Below are 26,236 nucleotides of genomic sequence, written 5' to 3'. Positions count from 1 at the left end.
ACAAGGAAAATCGCAAATGTTTATCATGATGTTTCTTGCATATGATTCTTTGATCTTCAAAGGCTGAGTTTATCAAGTGTGTTAGAGCTTAAAAAGGGTTTTGTTGGCTTAATATGAGGTAGAGTGTTTAAGTTTAGAATTTTGGCGTTAGGAAAATGCAGTGAGTTTCATTTTAGTTAGTTGCAGAAATTTCAGTTTTTTTTAACGTATGCATGCATGTTAATTCTGAAAAATTGCACTTTTTACCCCCAAGTCCCTTTTTGTCTCACTGTGGCCCGAATAATTGGACAAACCAATCAAATTGGCCCCTTTAACTTCCTTGATTGTTTCAATTGAGTCTTTGTTGGTTCCAACTTGATGAATATGAATTGTTTAGTTTATCTGAATGATTCACTTTCATGCTTATTCTCCATTTTTTTAATTTTCTTAAATAAAGTGGTGCCTTGACCTTTTTATTATTTTGGAGGGTAAGTTAGTAATTTCACTACGTTAGGGCGTCGCTTCAAGGGAGGTACACTCTATCCTTCATTTGCATTTCATTTGACCCTACGTGCTCCTACGTGTTATGTGAATATGCATGTCTACTTCGCTTTCCTTACCTCCTTGCATGCATTTACTTGTTTTTTTACTTTTATTTAAGTTTTATGGGGTATGTGTACACCTCTTGGCTTGTAATAGATAGGGCTCGGAGAGCATCTGGTCCATTTTCCCTTCCCCTTTATGCTTTCATGGGGTATGTGTACACCTCTTGGCTTGTAATAGATAGGGCTCGGAGAGCATCTGGTCCATTTCCCCTTCCCCTTGGTTGCTTGCTTTTGTTGTTACATGTTTAATTGCTTTAGTAGGCTCTTGCATCTAGTCGAGCATGCTAAGTGCTACGTGCTACGTGTTTACGAGCGTTTTGGCATGTCTACTTGCTTTCATAACCATGAATGAATGGAATGGATGAATGTACGTCACCACACTAGTCCAATGCTAGTTGTGGCTCATTAGGCCATCCCTTTTTGTTAGTGCATATTTGCATGTTCACTACATGTCATGCATTTTTCTTAGTTTTATCATTTGGCATGCTCCTCGAGCCCCTTTCCCCTCATTTTAGGATTCTTTGCATCTCATGCTAGTTAGGGTACATTTGCCTGAAGAGCCCCCTTAAATATGGGATATAGACGAGTGTGGCTTTTTCTAAGCCTTAGCACGCTTGTATTCCCTCTATCAAAGGGCAAATTGAGTCACGATTTAGGTCTCCCCGTACCCAATATGCATAAATTCCCTAAGCTCATGCATTCTCAATCCACTCTATCATTACACTTTCACTTTTGTCTCATTTGCACACATGCACCCTTTTATCACTTTCACTTGCACACGAACACTTTTTTTATCTTCACTTGCACACGAACACTCTTATCTTCACTCGCACACGAGTACTTTCATCTTCATTTGCACACCGACACTTTCGCACTTTTCTTTAAATTGCATACATGCATTTTTTGCCCACTTGCACTTGGAGTATATATATTTGCATTCAAAGACATTTGCACACCTCCACTTGTATCGTATTTTATCAATCTTCCCACTTCACACAAACTCACACTTTCACATGGCATGCATTCCACTCATTTTTTACGTCATTTAGGTTTAGGTGTGACCTCTCCAAAAGGATCATTATTGGGCTTCACAATTAATGTGATTGGCACCACTCAACCTTTGAAGAGAAATTTCCCCCATGTCCCCCTAGGTCTAGGTTTTTGCATTCATATAGACATATCCAACACGCGATACATACCTTGGGTAGAAAAATTAGGAAAAATTGGTTTAAGTCACGCAACTAGCCTTGGCTAGATCGAAGGGGTGCCTTGGATTTTTATCCTTGCCTTCCCCTTCGTCAAATGTGACCCCCGATCCCTCTTTTGGTTACGCAGACCCAAAAGTTCTCAAAAAGGGTTTATTTACTTTTTTTATTCAAAAACAAAAATCATTTTTGGGTGACTTGGTACACCCTAACTCTATACCAAGTGGCGACTCCATTTTTGATACAAAAAACCCTTTTGAACTTCACTTGGCCAAATCGTCGCATTCAAAGTCCCATGGCCTTTTACTTTTCATTTTGCACACGTTCACACCACACACACCATCACACATTCACTCAATCGAAAAGTGGGGCGCGACACTTCCTACAAGGGACCATCTCAATCCAACTCAAAACACGCTACTTTCTAAGTATTTTCATTGACAATTCTGAAGATTTTTTGTAGTTACAATTTGTTGTTTTTTGTTTATGACTTCGATTTTGTGTGGGAACTTACGATCCCTATTTATGTTGTCTACTTTGCTAGTTTTATTGCTACAAAAATGATGGATTAGTATGCTTTTGATTTAGTATTTAGCTGTTGGATTGCTATAAATAATGATTGATTTGAATAATTTTGCTATGTTTGGATGGCTTGTGGTGCCTTGACAGGTTCTCTCTTGCAGCATTTAGTCCTCTGTTAATTGTAGAATGAAAAGCCAGTGGGAAAATTCACTGAGAAATGATCAACTTAGGATCTATAAGCTGGAAGTGTTTAAGAACTGTTCAAGTCTCATATAGACATTTTCAGAACAAAAAAGAGGACGGCAGGAGGAGAATGTGCCGTACTTCCATTCCAAGCATTAGTAGTAGCAAGATATGCTGCAATAACTCTTCCAAAAAAACAAGATGACGCAATAATTTGACTAATCACTCGAAATGATATGCAAACACTTCTCTAACACTTCAATCGCTCTTGACAGCAACTTACATGATTGCATAAAAGGACATAGCATCGAACAGTATAAAATAGGATCCAAGGATTGGGTTGAATGCCAAGAGAGAGATCTTCACAGAAAATTCGAGAAAAGGACAGTAAAGATGAGATAACTATGAATTTAAATCAGCCATCATTTGCCAAATATGATAGGTCTAGGCGTTACCAGATGGTCTAAGGTCCTACTTAATCTATATAGTAGACAATTGTTAGATGAACTATAGATGTAGGATATTCCTGTACTGTCTTTTAGAATTAATTCAATAATACATTCCAACCTACAATAGAGAATGTTAATTGAATGCATCACAATTCGCTACATTGAGAAAAATATAATAAACGATATGGGCAGATGGCAAAATTTCAGAGTATAAACACACGGTTCTCCCTGGTGGCCAATTTCTCAAAAGTTTAGATGTGTAATTTCTTGATAGCTTTTATGACCAAGACATTCTACTCAATTGTTGGTCATGATTTCTGTAGCTAAACTTGAATTGTAAAGAGTTCCTTGAAATGTATCACAACGTTTTTTCTTCTATACTGAACCTAGATAAGTGTCATAGACTAGTCATCTTAACTATTTAGCATCTTAGACTTAACGCACTGATGCATGATATTTAATGGATTCACTTTAAGTTTATAGGATAAAATAACGAGAATTTGGATTCACTTGTATAACATTGACAGAATTTGGAGGGTATCTTCATTGCATATAAAGGTAACAAATATCGGTCCATGATCAACGATCATAGTACCACTTCTTGTAAACCATCGGATGACAGCAATCTTGTCTTGCAAGATAAAATTGATTTTGAGAATTTTAGGAGGCTTGCTGGAAACTCCCATCACTATATTGTGATAATTTGTTCCATCATTAATGATGCATCAATTATTATTTGATGAAGTACAAAGCAGCTGCATCTTTAGATGTAATTGTTGCAAGATGAGGAGAGTTCTACGTTAATTTGGGAAGATAGATTAAGGATGAACATAGGATTTTGATATTTGAGCAGGAATGATTACCAGATAAAGAAGGGCATTTTTGGGACAAAAATAAATCAAGGGTTCAAAATGTCTTTTCATTATTTTTGGGTTGGATGATTCTGGTTGAATTTGCTAGAAATTGGTTTTCATGTGGTGATCTGCAAAAGATGGATAGTTGACGGCACTAGATTGCTACAATTAAAAGTTCGGGGTGCACACTGCAATATGGTGATAGTTTGAGAGTGCAAAATGTAATTAAACCAAAAAATAATGAACACGTTCAAAAGTAATAGACAAATCCAAAACCAAAAATCCAGTGCGTTTCTCAAGTCCTACTAAAAAATTGATCATTGCCATTAAGAATTTTCTCCATCATTAGTTGTAAAACAATTTAAGACTAATTTTAAAGTATGTAAAACTAAGTGAATTCAAGAGATGAAGTAGAGAAAGTTACTTGTAAATATATAAGGGGAATCCTAGAATATTTTGTAGGTTTTGTATTATTTCATTAAGTAAAAAAGAATAGTGGAGTGTCTAGAATTTTTTTTGGAATACTAATTATTTACCTAGAAAAAACTTTATAAATAGATAATTTAGTAAATATATTTTAAATTAATTATTCACATGGCCCCAAGAATTAGAGTTTGTAGAACCTCTGCTCAAATTTCATTCCATCCTTGCTAGAGAAAAAAAAAAGGGTTAATTACACACATATTAGGTATGCCTTAAGCACTGATTTGATGACATCTGAATCTTCTCTGCTTGGATGTGACCTGTAAACAGGCCTTATGCGTAGAAAACACAGTTCACCAACCGTTAAATTTGTTGGACCCCACCGCTTACATAACACATTACCTGTTACCACCTAATCAGGTGAAAAGTAAAACCCCTTTTGTCTTCCTTCTTTTCCCCGCCACCCCAACCGCCCAGTCGCACCCATTTCCTCCCTACTTTTCCCCATTGTTTCCCCCAGAAAAGAAAGTAGAAGAAAAGTGAAGAAAAAAAGAGAAGAAAACTGAAAATGGCGATGAACGATGATACCAACAATAATGTTAACAATGGTGAAGATTTGAAAACTTGTGTAGTATTGGGTGGCCGAGGGTTGATAGGAAGATCGTTGGTGACGAGGCTGTTGAAACTCGACAATTGGATCGTCCGAGTCGCCGATTCAGATTCCTCAATCCAACTCGATGAGTTGGACGATGACTCGCCTCTCTCCCAGGCTCTCGCCTCCGGTCGGGCTTCATATTTCCATGTGGACGTTAGAAACAAAGCCGAAGTTATCCGAGGTACAACTCTTTATTCGCAATGAACAACCTTGTTTTCAGTATCTTTTATGGTTACTGCATTTCATAGAAAATACATAGTAAAATATTTGGATAAAGTACAACCGCGAGTGCATAAAGTACAAACATGTATGGATAGGTAACTTCTGTGGGATTATTTCTTTTGTTTGATTTGTTCTTTTTCGTTGAGGTTCTTGATTTTGCGGTTCTGTAGCTTGTTTTGATGAAGGCGGTTCTTGATGGTTCTATTCAACCACCCCCACCCCCCCCCCCCCCCCCCCCCCCCGGCGCCGAGAAACCTTGTGGAAGTACTACCTTCCGAAGCATAATATACTGCCAGTAATTTACTTCTTTCTGTTTACTTTTACAATTATCAATATATTGACGTATCTTAGACAATTTTTTTTTTTTGGATTTTTCAACATGGGATGTGTTCTTGAGGGAGAGAATCATATACAATTCCAGTAAGCGCCTGTGCAGTTTAAGGAAATATAGTGTAATTTTAACTCATATACAATTTTTAGTTAGACGGTGCTTGTTCAGACCTGCATCGTTATTTGAATGAGGAAGGTACTCCCGGTCAGTTAAGCTATTTGCCTCCTTTGTCAAAGTTGGTGACAAAAGGTACATCAGCACCATTACTTTAGCTTGCAGCTTTCACTGCTTTTGTTCTGCCATCCATTAGGCTTTGGCTGAGCTGGAGTTGTATAATTAATTGTGCTGCGCAAGGGTACAAAGTCTAGAAAAACCAGTCTGTATTAAGCCTTAAACTTCATTTGTTTTAACACATTTCAAGTTTGTGCTCCCTCACGATAAAACTGATTTGTTTTATTTTCTGTCACAAAAGCTTGCTATTCATTTACCATTGAGATACCTGAAGGCAACAAAAGTATTTGTCACGTCAAAAACAATGTGCTTTTTCCTGTTACTTGTCTTCTGACTTCACTTTTTTCACTCTTTTTTTTTCCGGATTACAATGGAAGATATGTTTTTGGATGTCCACATAAACTTTTTATTTTATTGGGATGAGCAGAGACTGGGGGTTAGGGAAGATTCTTGTATATGACAACAGTTGCTTGTTGCAAGTGCAAATATGATGCATAAGTTTGAGCCCTATTTGTAGGTTTATTACTGTATGATGTTCTCCATTCTGATTTGTCTCTCTCTTTAAAACACCATGAAAGGGTATGTCTTCATAGATCAGTATTAAAATTTTCATTCTGTCAGGCGAGAGTCAAGTCAGGAGGGAAGATTATTTCTGTGCGTCAATAATTGCTTTATTGTAAATGTTGTTCAATATTGATGCATAATTATAAAGTTTAATGACATTGCAGTTTGATCATTTACATCTGTTTTCCTATGTTTCTGCTCTTCTTCTGATGACATGAGGAGGCCTTCGATGATCAGCATGAACTCTTTGTTTTTGATGCCTCTGTTTCTTTGAGGCACTGTTTGGATGGAGGTTAAGGAAAGGATAGGAAAGGAAAAGTAAGTGGTGGAAAAGATAGCATAGGAGAATAGAGGAAAGTAGATTCCACCTCATGTTGGTTGGATATATAGGAAAGGAAAAGCAAGGAAATCTAAATACGTTGTTTGGTAAAAGAACAGAAAGGAAAGGAGAGGGAATTAATTAAATATCTGTGTAATATTACGGTATTTTAGGTGCTTCAGGACAGAATTATTGAAATGGCTTCCTTTGTGGATGGAAATGAAATTTAAGTAAAAATACTAACATGATATCTTCCTTTCCTTCTGTCTCCTTTACTTTCCAACCTCAAAAATCAATTGAAATGTGATAAACTTTATACACACATCTCTATTCTTTTTGTATTTCTCCTATTTGTTCAAGGAAAGGTGCCTGAGTCTTCTGTTTGATTGTTTTCAACTAAAAAATAACTCTAATATAAATGCCTTACCTGAAGATTGATAGTCTATATACAATTCCACTTTGTGGTATCCTCTCCATGAACTACTCTTATGTGTTCATTCTATGGCTCTTTTTTCTGGTCCTGTGCAGCTATTGAAGGTGCAGTGGTGGTATTCTACGCTGATACATTGGATTCTTGTACTCATGATTTCTATTCTTCCTACACAATCATTGTTCAAGGTACCGCAACTCAATTGTTCATAGTCATCTTTGGACTCAACTCTTTTGATTCATAATACTTCATAAGCGCAAAAAGTAATTAACTATGGTGCCTGTGCAGGTGCCAGGAATGTAGTAAATGCTTGTCAAGAGTGTAAAGTGAAACGATTGATCTACAACAGTCCTGCAGATATTGTTTTTGAAATTGGATGTGACATAAAAGAAGGAGATGAATCCTTGCCATATGTCGGAAAAGTAAGTGTTTCCCATGGTCATTTTTAATGGCATGGTGGCTCATTTCCTCTTCTCTACGTTCTAAGCACTTTTTTCCATCCCTCTATTCCTTTTCGACACATTCCTTCTACAGTTTGGCAGCATGTTGACTGATCTGAAGGCTCAAGCAGAAGCCATGGTCTTACTTGCCAATGATATTGATGGCCTTTCAACATGTGCAATTCGATCCAGCAATGTCTTTGGACCTGGTGATAAGCAGCTTGTGCCGTTGCTGGTTCATATGGCAAAATCTGGATGGTCTAAGGTTTGAAGCTATTTGCGTTCATTTGCCATTTAGTTATCAGTGGGGTAGTAATGTAAAATACTTAATGGATTTCTTTTGGGAATAGATTTGTTGTTTTCTGATTGGAACATCAGGACTTGGTGAAACTACGTTGAACTAAGCTTCATTGGTAATTAAGTTCTGCACTCTATAAATACTGTTGGCTCTTTCCATTATGGTCTATTCATCCTCCAACCCAGCTCTCCCATTGGGTTGTTGCTGCTAAAGTATGGTTGTTTTTCCTATAAGATTAAGTCTCAATACTACTTGTTGAAGAAAGGCAACAGGAGGAGAAAAACCACATAGAGGAATTGAAAATTTTCACCGTGTAATAGTTTCTTTTAATTACTGAAGGTTAAATGCTTACAGACCATTGCTGACTATTCATTTTCTTATTATTGTGTTCTATGATATGGTTTTCAGTGTAATTTTCTCATTTTAGTGTCATCGTTTTACTTTTTCCTGGTACTTTTAAGTAATGTCATTAGTACCTTATTCTCTTGGATTAAGTAATAGGCTTTCTCATTTCAGTTTATTGTAGGAACTGGGAAAAATGTATGTGAGTTTACCTATGTGGAAAATGTTGCCCATGCCAATGCCTGTGCAGAAGAGGCTCTAAGTTCAAGGATGGTTTCTGTATCTGGAAAGGTATTTGAAAATTTTGAGCTTCTCTGTTGAAAGCCTCTTCCTCCTTCCCTATCCTGGTTTACGCTGTGCAGAAAAATAGCTAATTCAATTTTTGCAGGTATTTTTTATCACAAATCTTGAGCCCATTAAGTTTTCGGACTTTGTGTCTGCCATGCTGAATGGCTTGGGTTACCAGAGGTATTGTTATATGGAGTTCTATGGCACGGAATGAGCTTATGCTGAGCTTTAATGTCCTTAGAACCATTTTTAATTGTTTGTAGCAAAGTATGAGAATTTTATAAATTTGACCATTTGACTTTGGTCCTCTGAACTATTAAATGCATATAACCCTTCTGATTTGAAGGAAAACTTGGTATTTTTCAATATCCCTTACCTGAAACACTAACGGCTGTCATTTCCCTTCACATGGAATGCACTCAATTGAACCATTCCAACCATAGTTACTGGAGTAATAATGGCATTATCAGCGATTTTATCTAAATATAGTATTGTTTATATGGCACATAGGCTTGCCTAGAACATAAATGTGCCAAAGCAATAGTTTAAGATGAAGACACAGGGTATAATATCTCTCTCATGGACATTGGAAAATTAGTGCTGTTCACCTATAATCTGGTATTACTCCAGGTTGTGTAATATTCATGCAAAAAGAAATATGTAGGTTGTGTAAAATTTGCAAGGTTTTGGCATGCTATAAGGTTTTGTAACAGTTTGCCAAAAAAAAAAAAAAAAGAACTTGCGCTATCTATTTGTATGAACGTGAACAATAAGATCTCCATTTTTAGGTTATGTTTTGGGAGGTGTTTGACATCTCTTCACATCAGAATTTTGATATCCTATTTTGGTATCTTTAAATATGGGCTACTCTTTAGAATGTTAGGGCAATAACACTTAAAAGTAAAACCTTTGGTTCAAAATATGGCAGGTTAAAGTAGTGATTTTTTTTTTCATATTCCCCTCTAAATGCTGTGAATGCTGATGTATTTCCTTGTTAATTATGAATAATGCATTGCCTGTTCAGCTATAACGTTGTCCACTATCGTTTGATTTTTGTGCTTTGATATTCATGGGTATGGTGATAGTACCACAAACTATAAGTAATTGGCTGTTCGGGAGCTCCATGTGGTTCTATTCATTGTTTTTCCTACTTTTGGGGAATGAGCAGTAATCTATTGTAGGGAATAAATTGTGGGAAAGGTGGTATCTTGATAATATAGCTTGAAAGCATTCCTTGCCTTTTGTTGTTGTTCTATTTTACAATCATCACTGCATCTTTGTTATGTCTAATACAGATATAATATATGTGTGTTTGTGTTTCCACATCTTTGGTATGCCTGTTACAGCTAAATTATCTGTGCATTCTGCTTTTGGCGAATGAGAGATGGTGCATTGTAGGGCAAAGATTGTGGGAGAGGTGATATCTTGATAATTTGGCTTGAGGGCATTCTTTTGTTGGTATGTAGTTCTAGTTTACCATCGCCAGTGCATCTCAGTATGTCTAAACAGATAAATTGTCTCTGCATTTGTGTTTCCAGAAGCCTCTGCAATGACACCTACTTTGTAAGAGGGTTTGCTTTAATGCATCTAAATTGCTTTAATTGCTGATGATAACAGATGCTGCATTACTTCTTAAAATTAGGGCTTTTTTCTGGTTTCCACTCCATGACTTGAAACTTCCTGCAATTCTAGTTTGACATAAAATATTCTTTCTGACTTCAGGCCAGTGATAACTCTTCCTGCTGTTGTGATAAAATATCTCATATTTCTTGTAAATCTGATGCGTCTGAAAATGGACTCCACATCAGTCAACAGGGTTCTTGAATTAAGTTCCTGCACTAGGACGTTGAACTGTTCTTCAGCGCAGAAATATATTGGGTACTCGACAGTTGTTTCACTGCAAGTAGGTAGCCTGGCTAGTTGTTTCATGTTTATATTTTTTTGATTATATTAATTTTACTCATGGTTGTGGCTTTTTGTGTTATGTGTTGTGTTTTTGATGGTAAGTTTTGGCCTTGTCGGCATATATAAATTGGCCAAAACTAGTGTATCAAAAGATCACGTCTGCAAGTCATGGGTCATGGTGATATTTGAGTCCTAGGGTGGTTACTCATCTAAGTTTTCTTATTTATTTTTTATTATTTTTCTTGTTAAGGCTTTCCCCATCTGGGTTATTTTGGAATCTGCTGTTCGATTTCAACATTCCACATGTGATTGAAATTTTCTTAATTTTCCTTTTGCAGATTGTAAAACTACTACTTGAAAGAGAGAATATTTTGTTGTAAGCATGAGCAGCCTCTAGTTTTCTTGGCTACAAGAATTTGAAATTGAGTCTCTTTTACTTGGTTAGAGTTTTATCCATCTACAGTTTGGTTTGAACTTAAATACGGAGAAATAAAGATCTTTAGGAATAGAAAGACTTTTCTGGTGAAAGCTCAAGAAAGCTGAATTTTTTAGCATCAAAATTGAAAGCAGACACCTGTAGGGGTTGGTAGAGGTACAGTGAAGATTGAGTAAAGGCGGCATTGCTCTCTAGACTACCTCAAAATTCAACAAAAGTTGCCTTGTGTGGAATAAGATTACTTTTAAATTAGGATTGAAGAACGACTTAAAGTTCACTTCACGTTGTAAGTTTTTTTAAACATGACATTGTTTCATTTTCTTTGGTTATAACCTTCAACTTTTCAAAGGTTAGAGCAATGTTAGATCAGAGTAACTTCCACACACTTCTTTCATTTTTTATTTTTCTTGCCTCCTTTGGACAAATGACTGAAACTTTTCCATTCCTTGTGTGCTTTCTGCTGAATTTTTTTCCCGTCTTGTATTCTCTTATCCTTCTTAATGGGGGAAGGGAGTAGTTTTTGGAATTTGTTGTTAAGCATCTGCTCCTCTGCTTTCTCCATTCATCTGCTTTGGTCTTGTTCCCATCTACTGTCAATACATCTCCTGATGTTATCATGATAGTAATATAAGATGCATGAAGGATTTATCTTCTTACTTTGTGATAACACCAATCTTTTTTTATCATGTTTACGTTTCCAAATTACAGCTGATAGTAGTGCTATGATTTGCTAAGCCCAGTAACTGGTATGCACATGATTTGTTATTTTGCTTGACTTCTGTCCATCTACAGGAAGGGATTACGTTAACTGTTGAATCATTCTCTCATATAGCCCAAGACTCAATTACCAAATATGGTGATTTTGCTGAACAATCAAAAGCAAACAAACTTCTAGGAAATGGGAAAGGTGCTGCCATATTTTCGAGTTTTGATCCTTTCTATATCATTAGAGTAGTAATAACTCTTTCAGGCTATATGAAAAGATCCCTACTCGAATCTTTTTGTTCTTTAAATTCACAATCTGTTCGTTAGATAAATGTGGCTGGTAAAGCCAGTTGAGATTGTCACTCAAGATAATTGTAGAGAATTTTTTACATGTATCTCTTCTAGCTGTAATTTCTTTTCAAAATTTGATGTTTATTATTTTCTGAGAATGCTTATGATTGTGTTTATACACACATGTATATATATATATATATATATATATATATATATATATATATATATATATGTATGTGTATATGCACGTTCATGAGTGTCCATTTTGGTAGACCTGTGAGGAAAACTTTGGCTTGTATCGAATTATTGTTTTTGTCCAAAATGTATACCTTGTTTATAATGTTCTGTTATGTGCTTCATGTCCAAATACTACCTGTGGACTTGAGAGGAGGTTGATAGGAGGATTAGGGTTGAATTGTTCTTATTAATGTTCTCTTGTTTTTATCTGTGCACTGACATTACATAAGATGATATTGCAGCTGCAGATATTTTGCTCTGGAGGGATGAGAAGAAGTCTTTTACTTGTTTTCTTTCTTTGGTTCTCTTCTACTACTGGTTTTTCCTTTGTGGAAGAACTTTTATCTCCTCTCTTTCTAAGCTTCTGCTGCTGATTATTGTTTCGCTGTCATTGTATGGTCGTCTGCCATCAACTGTGTAAGTATGAGAGTAAATAATTTTGCATTGCAGGATAATTTTATCTGTCATTTCTTCTTCCAGATGGATCAAAAAAGAGTAAAATGTGGCCGACCGCTTTTTCAGTTTTCTGTCCCTAAACATCTTCTGTTTCCATTCTTTGTTTTTACTCTTTTGTTTTCTGGAATAAAATGCACTCAATTTGTCCTAGTAAAGATGATGGTAACCAGAGTTCAGATTGGAGGCTTTTTGTTTAACTATTTCTAGGGCATAAGAGGCCTCTTTCTTGGGGGCATAGCCTTTAAAGGTTCTCCAAGCCTTGATCGTATGTGTCTATGCAACAGATCTGGTGTCACAGTTCCAAGAGTTCCATCATCTTATTTCGAGATATCAGAAGCAAGTATGAGAAACACTTTCTCAGCAATAGGATACATGTGGAATTCTGGGTGCCATTTGGTAGAGTCATTGGCTCAGGGAGAAGATTGGAATGCTTTCATCATGGTGCGCACTGTCTTGAGGCTCATCTCAATTGTGGACTATATAAGTTTTTGTTTATTCTCTGGTTTCAATTGAAATTCACGTCAGTCCTTCACACTAACTTCATTCTAATCTCTTTTAAGATTAGTTCCACAAAAGTAATCCTTCTTTTACCCCCCCAAAAGTTTGTAATAACTGGAGTTTAGTGATGCAAATGCATCTGAATTTTTTTTTTTACCTGATTTGCTTCTGTTTAATAATTTTATTCTCCACTTTTGCGATTCTTATCTCATTGCTTTTAGCTTTTGAAGAGCTTCAATGAGCAAACATTTGCAAAATTGACTAATTTCTGTTTTCACAAATTTAAGAAAATTTTGGAAGTGGTCTGCCATAGGGAACCAAATGGTACAAACTAATTTGTGTGCAGTCTTTTTATAAATGTCCTGCCTCAGGATTCACAAATATGGATAACCTGATCTCTTGTTCCTCTCTGAATTTCTAGAGTTGCATTCTGAGTTAGTTTCATACTCTTATTGCAATTGAGCAGTTGGCAACTAAATGCCAGATTTGTGTCCTGATTTTCAACCCTTTTCTGTTTCTGAGTGCAAGTATCATATCTGCAAGTAGAGTCCCTAAATGTTCTTCGCTGGAAGGATTTGAATTTCATTGTTGTTTCCTTGTACAACAAAAATCACCAAGTCAAATGAAGCAGATGGTATCAATTGTTTGTCAGTTTTTCTTTACTCTTATCGTGACATGTCTGGCATCTGAAAATTATGCAGATAGTAGCTTTGCTGTATTCTTTCAAGCTCATTGATCTCTTGTTCCTCTTTGAATTTCTAGAGTTGCATTCTGTGTCAGTTGCATACTCTTATTGCAATCGTGTAGTTGGCAACTAAATGTCAGATTTGTGCCGAGTTACAACCCTTTTCTGTTTCTGAGTTTTAGTATATATCTGCAAGTTGGGTCCTTAAATGTTTTTCACTTGAAGGATTTGAATTTCATCGTTGTTTCCTTGTACACCAAAAATCACCAAGCCTAATGAAGCAGAATGGTATTAGTTGTTTGTGAGTTTTTCTTAACTCTTGCTGTGACATGTCTGGCATCTAAAAATTATGCAGATAGTAGCTTTGCTGTATTCTTTCAAGCTCATTGCATCTCATTCCTTGATTCTGGCAACTGGTATTGGTACGAATCACTTACCATGTCATTTTTTACTTTGACTGTTGACATTGAATTTGGAGTTATGTGACCAGGCTTATTTGTCATTTTTCTCATACAGCATTGATCCTTGCTTTCAATGTATTCTTCATCTATGAGCAATATGAGGAAGAAATTGATGGGGCCGTCACATCTTTATTAATCCACACAAGGAAAGCTGGGGGCTGGTTGTTGATGAATCTGCCTAGCCCTATGGTGTCGTTGCTTCCTGGCCGTGGGACATCATCAGAAAAACCGAGCTACACATTCAAGGCCGAATAATAACAGCTCACTAGACCTCGGCGTGACTCACTTGCTTGAATTTTCCAGGGTGGATGTGTAAATAGGTTAGATTCCCAATTTAAAGTAACCCTTTACTAAATTGACAAAGTAGACAAGTGTCTGCAAACACCCAAGGCAAAAAGTTGTAGAATGGGGAAAGAAGTTATTTCTGATGCTTTTACCTGGCTATCTTCTTAATGAAGAGCAGCAACACTATATTGGATCGACTCTGTTCCGTCGCTTCAAACAATATATTCTGAACTAAAGATACTGTAGAGTATTATTATTTGGTCCAAAAGATCCATATGTAGGAAAGTATGTAGATGTTGAAACACGTTTTCAAACTTTCAAAGATGTTTATCTTCCAAATCAGCAAACATCATGTATCGTAGCTGTTTTCAATTCTAATCAAGGCAAAGGTGTAACGAGTTCCTTCTTAACAACTTATGTAGTAATTTTATGCAAAGTGAGATAAGTCTTGTATGCCATGAGCAAGATTTACAATCTTAGCTGATAAAAATAAAGAGTTTTTAGAAAATATTTTGGAATGTTTTTGAAAAATTTTACTGTAGCAGAGTTTTTATAGTATGTTTTGAAATATTTTTAGAAAATATTTTGGAATATTGAAGAATAGAAGAGTTTTTAGAATGTATTTTGGGATATTTTTTAAACATTAAAAAAAATTAGATTACTTTTTAGAGTACTTTTTAAAAATTTTAATAGTATTTGAAAAATTAGTTTTGAAAAACTTAGCAATCCAAATAGAGTCGAAATTTTTGCTCTATATGCTCATCAAGTGAAAGAAAGTGCGGGGTATTATGTCTTTCACCAATTGAAATAGCATCACCATTTTCGGCAGCTAATGTCGCAAAATGATCGTGTGTAAGAATTGGCGCACATTAATATTAACTAAGTTATATTTCAGATCATGAGTTAAAAGATTGCTTTCTTCAGCAAGTTTGCAACTGTTAGTGATCTTATTCTTTCTATTGCTGCAAAATGTACCATTTCATCCCTAATCCCAATTCCAAATCAAACCAAACTCCAGCCGTTTTTTTTCTCTATTGTCATCATCCACCGATTGGAAGTGGATTGTGCAGCCGTGCAACTAGCGGAAGGTGGATCTTGGAAGCAGGTGCAGGCGTGCGCGTGCAGAAGGTAAGATATCAGCCGTGCAGCTTCAAATGCTTTTCGTTCTTTTGCTTATCAGCTTTCTTTGGTCAGTTAAGATGGATAACAAACCTGAAACACTTTTTGAAGGTTTTAAGGAAGTTTGATAGTTTTAAGGCAGCTATATATTGCACAGTCTGAGGACGAAGAAGAAGAAGAATTACAAAAAGAAGTAAACTTTGACAAATACTGGTGCAGAAACAAGGAGCCATATTTATGCTTCCTATAATTCTGATTTTTTAAAAAAAATACTAGAAATTTTTCTGCAGACACAAGGAGCATGAGAGGGGTGACTTTATTAGCAATTGTTGTGAGGTGGAAGTAACTGGTTTTTTGCCTTTTGGTGGATTTTCTTTGTATTAAAAATTGGAAAGGGAAGACGCATAAACTTGGGAAGATGCATGTATCTACTTAATCTCTTCTTCAATGGTGGACCCTAGCTGGTTGGGCAAGATTTTCTTGCATTTTTTTATTTTGACCGTGCTGTGTTAGTTTATTGTTGTTAGGTCCTTTAATTTATTAAACTTAGGCAATTTGCAACTGAGCCAGTTGTTGTTCCTGTAAATTCCACCACGGTGAACTGACAAAATGGGGCATTGAACAAGTAGAATCTTGTCCTAAAACTTTCGAACACGAGCAAAATGGGGCATTCGAGCAATTTCGAACACGAGCTCAAACCTCACGATTTTCTTACGAATCGAATTCGAGCATGTGAAACTAATATTCGTCGATCTTGAACTCGATCTCGAGCCTTAAGCACTTTGTCGAACTCGAACTCAATCAAACTAGTATTCGAACTCGATTCGATTCGTTGACACCCCTAGTCGGAACCATTTTGACTTTTTTGGATTATTCTTCATGCAAATTTGCACAAATTAAGTTGTAATTTTAGGTATCATACTTTTTGTGATCCATGTCTGGTAGTATAGTGTCTTTCTTTATAACAACTAATATAGGTACCATACTTGGTTGGGGGAAAAAAAACAAAGGAAAAGTGTATCGTGCTTGGTGTTTATGAGTATGTTTCCTCATAACTGCTTGAAAGGAGGAAAAATAATAAACAAGTAGATATCACCTAAACATACCACCTATTTTGACCAGTGTCACTATGCATTAAGGAGTACTGGGACAAACTTACAAGTGGCTGATGAGTCATTAGCCTAATATATAGCAAGTGAGGTAGATGCCACTAACAGCTTTATTGTGAGACCTCAATCTTGAGATTTCAAACCATAATCACGTGATTGATTATTCAAAAAGGTATAAAGGAAGGAAATTGTCATGAATAGAAGGTAACTCTTCTTAAGAGAAAGGCATATTATATCCTATCTCCTCTCACTCATTTCCTTCTCTATACTACACTTGCTAACTTAAGCATTGAATGAGGGAGATAGCCCCGTCTCTATGTAGGTTTCTTGGTCAAATTGTATACAATATCATCAAAACTAAGCAAACAGGTACAAGATTTTGTCCTTCCAGTTGGCGCCATCAGTGGGAAATGAAGGTAAGATATTTCTCTTTAATTAAAGAATGGCCATGAGTAAATCGCTCCAAAGGAGGTCAAGGTCCCAAATGTTCCCCAATATGCTAATGAGGAACGTGGTGCAAACATCACATTACAAGTTTAGCAAGAAGGTGATTTAAAAGTTGAGAACCCAATTCACTTAGCTAGTGGAGGTCAACAGCTAGTCCAGCAAGTGGATATGGCTCAATTTATAACTAAGCATTTTCCAATAATCCAATAGTTCGTATAGTAGCAACAACAGCAGCAGGCATAGCAGTCATTGCAGCAGCAATTGCCAAAGAAGCCTCGAAACAAGAAGAATAGCAAAAGACCCATGTTGGAGAAACCACCACAGGTTGAGTCACCGTTAGAAAATTTTAATGGGGAAATCCAGCCCTTAGCATAGGTCTTGGAAAAGATATAAAAAGTTGATGCCCCAAAGCTTAAGGCTTCCAAGCATTTCCACTACACAGAATAATCCTCCAAAATTAGATATTGTTCGACTTCAAACTCCATAGGAGGAAGAAGGATTTGCAAACTTGTCATACATGGATAGAAATCCATTTACCAGAGATATTGAAGAATGCCCTCTCACACCAAGTTTCAAGCTGCCTCATTTAGAGACATACAATGCTACCACGGAGCCGGAGGATCATGTGAGTAGCTTTGCAACTCGAATGAGATTGCAAAATTGTCCTAATGCCATCATGTGTAAGGCATTCCCAACAAAATTAATGGAAAATGCGAGACTTTAGTTTCAGAGTCTTACTGCTCTCTCTATTTATCTCATGCAAGCCATTTATCAAGAATTTAACTCGGGTCATGAACATAAAGCAGAAAGTTGGAGAAATTTTGTTAGCATATTAAAAATGCTTCACAGATGAAAGTATCCAAGTCATGGATAGAGATGCAAAGACAATAATGGTGGCCTTTATTAATGGTCTACAATCGGGGGAGTTGTACAAAGAATTGGCCAAGAAACTTCCAGGCAATGTGAAAGAGATGCTGGATCAAGTATATGAATTTGCTAAAGGAAATGAAGCCAACAGGTTGAAAAAAGAATCAAAAAAGCCAAATGATGATAAACGGAGGAAAGACCAACAAAAATGAAAAAGGAGAAGCAACTGAAAGTAGGAAAAGTTTATTTGATAAATTGGAAAAGGAAAAAAGTTTTGCAGGACAAAGACTTGACTTCAGTGGCGGATTTACACTGGGGTGCTCTCTTAAATTTCTATGATGCCTACAAAAATTTGATGTAATTTCAACTGTGCCCCCTGGAGTTTTGTGTATCTATTGGTTTATAGGTCCCCACTGCCCTTCTTAAATTCTATAATACCTATAAAAATTTGATATAATTTCAAGTGTGCCCCTTGGAGTTTTGTGTATTTATTGGTTTATATGCTTTTAAAGTTGTCTTTAATTTTACTTATTGTTACAGCTACCGTAGAAATGGTTTTTTCAATGATGAATATAGTGAAGAATCGGTTACAAAATAGAATGGAAAACACTTGGATGAATAATTGTTTAGTTACTTATACTGAGAAAAATATACTTCGTGAAGTTCAAAATGAAAAAGTTGTAAACCGTTATCAAAATATGAAAACTCGTCATGACCAATTGTAAATGGTTTAGTTTGCTTTTGAAATAAACTTATTATTACATTAATAATTTTGAGTTTGTCTTTTGATGTTTTTCATGAAATATATGCATCATTTGTACTTGTTGGTGAATATTTTTTTCTTAAAAAACTAAAACAAGAATAGGTAAAAAATTTTAGAGTTGCTTTTGCCCCCATTGAAAATTTTTTCTGGCTCCGCCACTGCTTGACTTCTTGGACCACCAGTTGATCTCAAAATATTAGCCCTTATTAAGAATGATGGTTTGCGTCAGTAGTTGAAACAAGTGACAATACTTATGGAGAAGCACCAAAAGATTTTATATTGTGCTTTTCATAGAGATGTGGAGCATCTCACTGATGATTGTAATGATTTGAAAAGAGAAATTGAATATCAAATCAAGCAAGGAAACCTCAAGTAATTTGTGCAACAAGCTAGAGATGCCCAAAGTTAGAGAGATCATCTCGCAGGTTGAGGAGGTCAGCAACCAGTTTGAGAGGTCAAAGGTTTAACCCAGGACCTCAAAGAGCACCAGCAAATCCTATCCATCAGGTCAAGTATGAAACTAATGTAGCTGAGTCATTAATACGATCTCAGAAGGACCCATTAGAGGGGATAGAGCATCAGTTAGGAAAGCATCCCTTCATGGTACAACGGTCCAAGAAGTTGATGAGAAAATGAGAATCAAAATATATAAAGAAATCATCTTTAGACCAAAAGATCCAATTCCTGTGCTTTCAACTCATTATGAGGGCTTAGTTATTCATATGTCGACAAACAATTATAAGGTGAATAAAGTATTGGTAGACTACAGCATCGCAATAGATATGTTTTTGGAAAAGCATTTCGAAAACTCAAGTTTCAAGAAAGTCAATTGATCCCAATTCAAACTTTGCTAGTGGAGTTCAAGGGGGATCCGGTTCAATCAATAGGAGTAATGACAACATAGAGGATAATAGGCCAAACATCACGGAAGTCAATAGTTCTTGATGCGAATGAGCAAGCTGACTATGGTGTTCACGTGGACCCTGTGAAGGTCCCTGAAGGACCCGTGACACGTGCATGAACTAAAAGGTTCAAAGAGTCGCTTCAAGCCTTAGTGCATGCCGTACAAGCTCAAGAGAAACTGTGCATTGAAAGAATTGACATGGAGGATCCTTGCAAGACTACCAAGATGTTGTTCACAATTGAAGATGCAAGTGATCAAGCTTTAATGGCCGATTGGGCCAAGATTATTTAGCTCATGTTGAGCTTAGAGGGCCGGCAATGTGGGCCTTAGTTCCATTAATGCTTTAGTTAGTTAGTTAGTTAGTAGTTAATTGGATTAAATTTTGGCTAAATGAAGAGAGGGTGCTGGCCGAATTTCCTTTGTTGATTTCCAAACTTTATTAGGTTTAGACAAGGCTATAAATAGCCCTAAGTTGATGTATTCATGCAGTTTTTGAGATTATTAAACATAAATTCCAGAAATTTGTCTTCTTTGAAGCAATTTTCCTTTAACTTGTGAAAGCTAAGTTGAACACCCTAGAGTTGATCTTAGATTGTTTCTTGACTTATCAATCAAGCACATACACTTGATTGTGGCGTCTTCTACAATCGAGTCCGTTCTTGAGTGGTCCAAGTTTGAGTTCGACTCCATCAACTTTGCAACGTGTCCTCTAAGGTCTAAGGTTTGCTTCCGCGCATCGTCTCCTTGGTTTCTGTGGATCAAGGATCACATCAGTTGGTAATCAGAGCTAGTTAGAGGTATCACGTATATTCCTTTTTCTTGTTTCGAGTCTATTTTAGTCTTCTAAATTCGTAGCTAAAGTGGGAGGGTTTTGTTTTGGGTCATTGGATTCTTGTTGTCAAGTCGGAAATCTATTTTGCTTATTTTCATTGTCGTTTTTGTTGTCTTAGTTGCTGTCCGCCTCTTTAATCATGTTTGCACAAGTATTCTGTCCATAGTTCATCCGTGAATCTGGTCTAGTTGTGTTAGGGCTGTTGAGTCACAAAACAAAAACAAAAAATTGCGGCAACTAGGATTTCGTCCTCTTCTTGTCGCGCCTTAAGTTGGTTTGTTCTTGTGTTGCAATCTGTCTAGATTTTCGTTCGTTAATTGCTGCTAGTTTTTGTCTACATTGTGGTATAATTCTTGTTGGTTATTGTGTTGTTTGGGTCGTGAAAACAGCCTAGCAAAAGTAAAAAAAAAGTGTCACATACCTCATTGTGCCTTGAGTCGTTTGCTGGAAATTTCTTTTGGGACTGCCGAACCTATTTTGCCATTGATTCTTGAACTTTTATGTTGTTTCTTACAAACCTTGAATACCAACATATATTTGGGAAAGTTCTTGAGCTTCTTGAACGAAGTTTTTGAAGTTCTTGGACCACCAAAGGCTGATTTGGGGAGTTCTTGAAACTTGAAATAACCTTCATCCGTGTTCTTGAGTTTCTTGGACTTTGATCTTGAACTTAGACGAATTGGATCTGCAATTTTGTTTCTTGAAGAGCCAACAAAAGAAAGAAACGAACAGACAAAAAAAAAAGAAAGGAAAGAGAAAAAAAAAAGAAAGAAGGAAACAACAATCGACTCTAGCAAGAAACTCCAAGTTTCCAAATCTTATTCAAATTCCAAGTTTCCAAATCTGATCAACTCCAAGTTGCCGAATTTTGAACAACTCTAGACTTCCAAATCTGATCAAACTCTAAGGTTTCCAAACCTTGAACAACTCCAAGTGTCCAAATCAGATCAAACTCCAAGATTTCCAAATCTTGATCCTTGAACTTTCCAAAAATCGGGTGAGCACTTGTACCAACCGGATTTGGCTGAGAATTGAGGATCAAATTGCCCATCATTTGACCACCCTAAGATCACCCAAAAACACCACAAATCCCTAACCAAAAGGCCGAGAAACAGCAGCTCAAGGAATTCCAGAAAATTTGGTTGTCGGGTAGAGTATTTCTAGGGTTTTCGAAAGTTTCAGCTTTGAAGTCATTTGTCGTGCTTTCTATTAAGTCGCTAGTTTATTGTCAACCATTATCTGAGTCTTAGGTCACGTTCTAGGTCTTCATTCGTCTCCATCATTGCTGCAATCTTGTGTCACTTGTTGACTAGTCAAGAACTATCCTTACGGTGATTCCTCGTTTGTTCAACCCGAGCATCTAGCAAGCCTAAAGAATTGTTTGGTGAGACTATTAAAGAGCAATATACCTGAGTGAAACATGAGTGTGAGTGACATATATATATACAAAAAAAAAAAGAGGAAGTTATTTTTTTTATTTGTTTTTGCAGGTTTACCTAAGCATGTCTAGTGGAGTTGGTGACTAAACAATGGACTTTAAACTACACATGGAGGCCATGATGGGGGAATTCAAGCGAATGCTTAAGAGCTCCATTGAACCTTTGCATGAGAGGATTGACCAATTGGAGAACTCTAAGCACACACCTAGTTCGAGTAAAGGCAAGGAATCCGTGTACTCCAATGATGAAGTGGAAGCATTTGAGGGAAGGTACCAAACTGACCAAAGGGTACAAGGCGAGGAGATGATGCCATTAAAGGTGTCAAACTCAAAATTCCCTTCTTCTAAGGCAAGTCGGATCCCGAGACTTACTTGGAATGGGAAAGGAAGATTGAGCTGGTTTATGAATGCCACACTTACACGGAGGAGCACAAGGTGAAACTTGCAGCCGTGGAGTTCACAGACTATGCCTCCATCTGGTGGGACCGACTACGTCTTCACCGGAGGAGAAACAGAGAGAGACCCGTGGAGACTTGGGAAGAAATGTGGAGTTTGATGAGGAAAAGATTCGTGCCAAGCTACTATAGCCGAGACTTACACTGATGGCTATAGGCTCTCACTCAAGGCTCCATGTCAGTCGAAGATTATTACAAGGAAATGAAGATGGCCATTATGAAAGCAGATTTACGTGAGGATGGAGAAGCCACTATGGCTCGATTTTTTCATGGCTTGAGGCCTGAGATTGCCGAAGTAGTGGAGCTCCAACACTACCTCGACATGAATGAGATGCTAGAGAAGGCTGTAACAGTGGAACGGCGTCTCAAGAGGAGGGGTAGCGCACGTCAAGATACCAAGTACAACGCAGGAAGTTGGCGAAATTCTCAACCCAAGAGGGAGGAGAAGGCCGCAGCTTCACCTACTCCACCAAGGCCGAATGCCTTTTCTCCATAATCGAAGGCAAAGGTTGCATCCAAAGCTGGTGTTGACGTTTCCAAGCCACGTGTCGCGCCCCACTTTTTTGATGATGTGGTGATGTGTGGTGTGAGTGTGTGTGAGAGTGAGTAGTGTGTATGATATACATGTGAACGTGTGCGAAATGAAAAGTAAAAGGCCATGGGACTTGAGAATGCGACGATTTGGCCAAACAAAGTTCAAAAAAGGGTTTTTAATGAAAATGGAGTCGCCACTTGGTATAGAGTTAGGGTGTACCAAGTCACCCAAAAAATGATTTTTTGTTTTTGAATGAAAAAAATAAATAAACCCTTTTAGAGAACTTTTGGGTCTACGTAACCAAAAGGAGGGATCGGGGGTCACATTTGATGAGGGAGAAGGCAAAGGCAAGGCCTAAGGCACTCCCTCACCCTAGCCAAGGCTAGTTGCGTGACTTAGCCCAACTTTTCCTAATTTTTCTACCCAAGGTATGTATTGCGTGTTGGATATGTCTATATGAATGCAAAAAGAAAGAAAAAAATGCAAACCTAAATTCTAAAATGTCTCTTGTAAGGTTTTTGGTCCCAACCACATGAGTTGTGGCGGCCAATAAAGGAAAACCTTATAGAGGTCGATTAATGCAAATGATGGCTAAAGTGCAAGTGTGCAAGTGTATAAAAAGGTGCACGTGTGAAATTGTATGAAAAATCCAAGTGTTTGTGTGCAAGTGTATGAAAAGGTGCATGTGTGAAATTGTATGAAAAATCCAAGTGTTTGTGTGCAAGTGTATGAAATATAGTGATAAGTGCATATAGGTGTAATTAAGTGCAATTTTGTGAAGTAGAAATCAAAATGAACAATAAGGAAAGGAAATGTGATGAGGAAATGTGAATTGAAAAAAATGAGTAAGTGATAAATGAGAATGAATGAACCTAAAGGAATGCATCAGGTCGGGTATGGGAATGATTCCTAACTTTTCGACTTCGATTTTCCCTTTGATTAGAAAGCAAAACTAGCGTGCTAAGGCTATCGAGTAGCCACACTCGCTCGTTTCCCTTATCAGAAGGGGACTCTTCAGGCAAATGTACCCTAACTAGCATGAGATGCAAGACCTAAAGTGAGGGGAAAGGGGAATCGAGGAGCATGCCAAATGATAAAACTAAGGAAAAATGCATGATATGTAGTGAACAGGCAAATAATGCATTAATGAAAAACAAAGGAAAAATCCTATTGGGTCTAGCGTTGGACTAGCCCTTTCTATGAATTCCTACTAGCATTAGACTAGTGGAAACGATAAAAGAAGCCACAACTAGCGTTGGACTAGTGTGGTGACGTACATTCATCCATTCCATTCATCCACACTATGGAAAGCAAGTAGACATACCAAATACTCATAAACACGTAGCACGTAACATTTAGCATGCTCGACTAGATGCAAGAGCCTAATAAAACGAGTAACACTTAACACGTAGGCATGCAACCAAGCTAATGAACCTATTACATTCACTAACTAAAACAAAAGGGGAAAGGGAAAATAGACCAAATTGCTCTCCACAGCCCTATCTATTACAAGCCAAGAGGTGTACACATACCCCATTAAAAGAATAACTTAAATAAAAGCAAAAGTAAATGAAATAAATGCAAGGAATTAAGGAAAGGCGAGGAAAGCGAAGTAGACATGCATATTCACATAACACGTAGGAGCACGTAGGGTCAAATGAAGTGCAAATAAGGGATAGGGTGTACCTCCCTTGAATCGATGCCCTAGCGAGGCGAAACTACTAATTTACCCTCCAAATTAATAAAAGGGTCAAGGTACCAATTTATTTGGAAAAACTAAAGAAAATGTACAAACACAAGCTCAATTGATCATAAAACCTTTAAGATTGTGACTTAAGTGCAATTTAAGCAAAGCATGGTAGCCAATTAAAGCAAACAAACAATGAAGTTGCAAAATTAGAGCTGCCAAGGACCAAATTGATGAAATTCTTCAATTGACTGGGTCATAGTAGAACGAGGGGAGACTTGGAGGGTCAAAATGCAAAACTCAGAATTTTTCCATGCATGCATACGTAGAAGATTTCTGCATTTTAAAGCTTTCTGCAGCTAGAAAACAAAGGCTGCTCCCTTTTATTTCCAAAGCTTCGGCAATACCCAGCAACAACTACATCCATTTCATCATACAAACAAGTTCATCAAACCAGAAATTATTGACCCAAATCTAGACATGACAATTTGTTTGCAAGATTAAGATGGCAAATCTGAGTTGATGACCGCCCAAGATAAGGAAAAACAACAAGACAGAATGCCGCAAGAATTTCTGCAAAGCTAGGAAGCTTTTGGCAACCCATAATGAATCAGGATTTTTAACCAAGCATCAAAGGCTTTAGCTTAAACAACAGCTGCCCAAAACCGCAAGCCCAAACAAGGAAACAAAAACTCAAGAAAGCTATCATGCAAATCGGGAAAATCAGAAGCTTTGCTGCAATTTTCAGCCGCGACTTGTCCAGAATTTCTAGTTTATCATGCAAACAGATTCAACAAGGAACCAGAATTCTACCTATCTATCGTCAACTAAACACGCAACTTCGTAGCAGGATCGAAAACAGAAAAATGAAGCTGACCAACAAAAAATGAAAGTGAACAGCAAAAACAACGATAGAAAGAAAGAGACAAAGTGCCGCAAGCTTTTCTGCAATTTTACCCAGCCGCGGCTTTCATTTCATCAAGCAAACCAGATTCAGGTAACCAAACAACAAGCTGCTTAACTTTAAAGCTCCAAACAAACAAACAACAATGAAAGAACTGATTGCAGCAAAGAAATTCTGAACAATACATTCACATAAAATGGTTTAGCAGCCCGAAAGATCAAATTTTTATCAAGATTGCTGCTAAGAGGTTTTGATCAACGGAAAAAATCTAGCCTTTCCCATAAAATCCTTGACAACGGAAGCAAGAAAAGCAATCCTGACTTCAGGTAAAAATCTAAAACATAGCTTTGATGGATAGCTTGGAAATATACCTTGAAAGACGGATAGAAGCTAGTGTAGTCTGTGAAAGAACAAAGACAGCCGATGAAGAAAGTTCCGGCAATTCCTCCTCCTCCCTGCTTTGGTTGCTGCTCCCTTTCTCTTTCGGCCGTAGCCTCTCCCTTTTCTTTTGCTCCGAATCTGTCCCAGCTTCACTCTCCACTCTCTTTCTCTCTCAGACCTCAGCCCAGATTTCTCTCCTTTGCTCTCGGTTTTTCCTTAGCCGTTCCTCAAAGAAAAACTTCCTCTCTTTTTCTTCTTCTCTCCCCCCGACTCTCTCTGCCCGTCACCTTCCTTTTGGTTTCTTTCTTTTCCTTGTTGCTCCGCTCCTCTTCGATCTTCCTCAGTCTGTAGCTTCCTCACTCGAGCCTCCTCACTCCGAAAGCTCTCTCCTTTTTTCACTCCCGTTTTATCGCTTCCTTTTTTGCTTCCTATTTTCAGCCGTCATCTCTTAATCCTCTCTCCCCTTTTTGTTGCGGCTGCCTGCCTTTTCCTA

The 26,236-nt window shown here is 37.2% G+C and overlaps 1 protein-coding gene and 1 long non-coding RNA gene across 4 annotated transcripts; both read left to right on the top strand.

Annotated features, from left to right (window-relative positions):
* The first annotated feature begins 4,650 nt into the window (after positions 1-4,650).
* LOC113736730 (3beta-hydroxysteroid-dehydrogenase/decarboxylase) lies at positions 4,651-14,570 on the top strand. Of its 3 annotated transcripts, XM_027263811.2 has the most exons (12): positions 4,651-5,056; positions 7,071-7,160; positions 7,261-7,394; positions 7,507-7,677; positions 8,227-8,343; positions 8,441-8,520; positions 10,063-10,243; positions 11,474-11,588; positions 12,160-12,334; positions 12,658-12,814; positions 13,912-13,978; positions 14,073-14,570. In XM_027263811.2, the coding sequence occupies exons 1-12, from the start codon at positions 4,789-4,791 to the stop codon at positions 14,270-14,272; spliced, it is 1,755 nt and encodes a 584-aa protein (XP_027119612.1). In that variant the 5' UTR covers positions 4,651-4,788; the 3' UTR covers positions 14,273-14,570. The 3 variants fall into 3 exon arrangements, with proteins under 3 accessions (XP_027119612.1, XP_071939490.1, XP_027119613.1); XM_072083389.1 differs by lacking the exon at positions 13,912-13,978; XM_027263812.2 differs by lacking the exons at positions 13,912-13,978; positions 14,073-14,570 and adding an exon at positions 13,573-13,842.
* A 563-nt stretch (positions 14,571-15,133) lies between these two features.
* Positions 15,134-15,808, top strand: LOC140038716 (uncharacterized). The gene is made up of 2 exons (XR_011842285.1): positions 15,134-15,430; positions 15,533-15,808. It is a non-coding gene; the product is annotated as an uncharacterized lncRNA (long non-coding RNA).
* Positions 15,809-26,236: the final 10,428 nt, after the last annotated feature.

The sequence above is a fragment of the Coffea arabica genome, chromosome 3e (genome assembly GCF_036785885.1).
Source record: "Coffea arabica cultivar ET-39 chromosome 3e, Coffea Arabica ET-39 HiFi, whole genome shotgun sequence".
NCBI classification, from domain to species: Eukaryota; Viridiplantae; Streptophyta; class Magnoliopsida; order Gentianales; family Rubiaceae; genus Coffea; species Coffea arabica.
The sequence above is the reverse complement of the archived record's forward strand: the minus strand, read 5'-3'. Positions and strand labels throughout refer to the sequence as shown.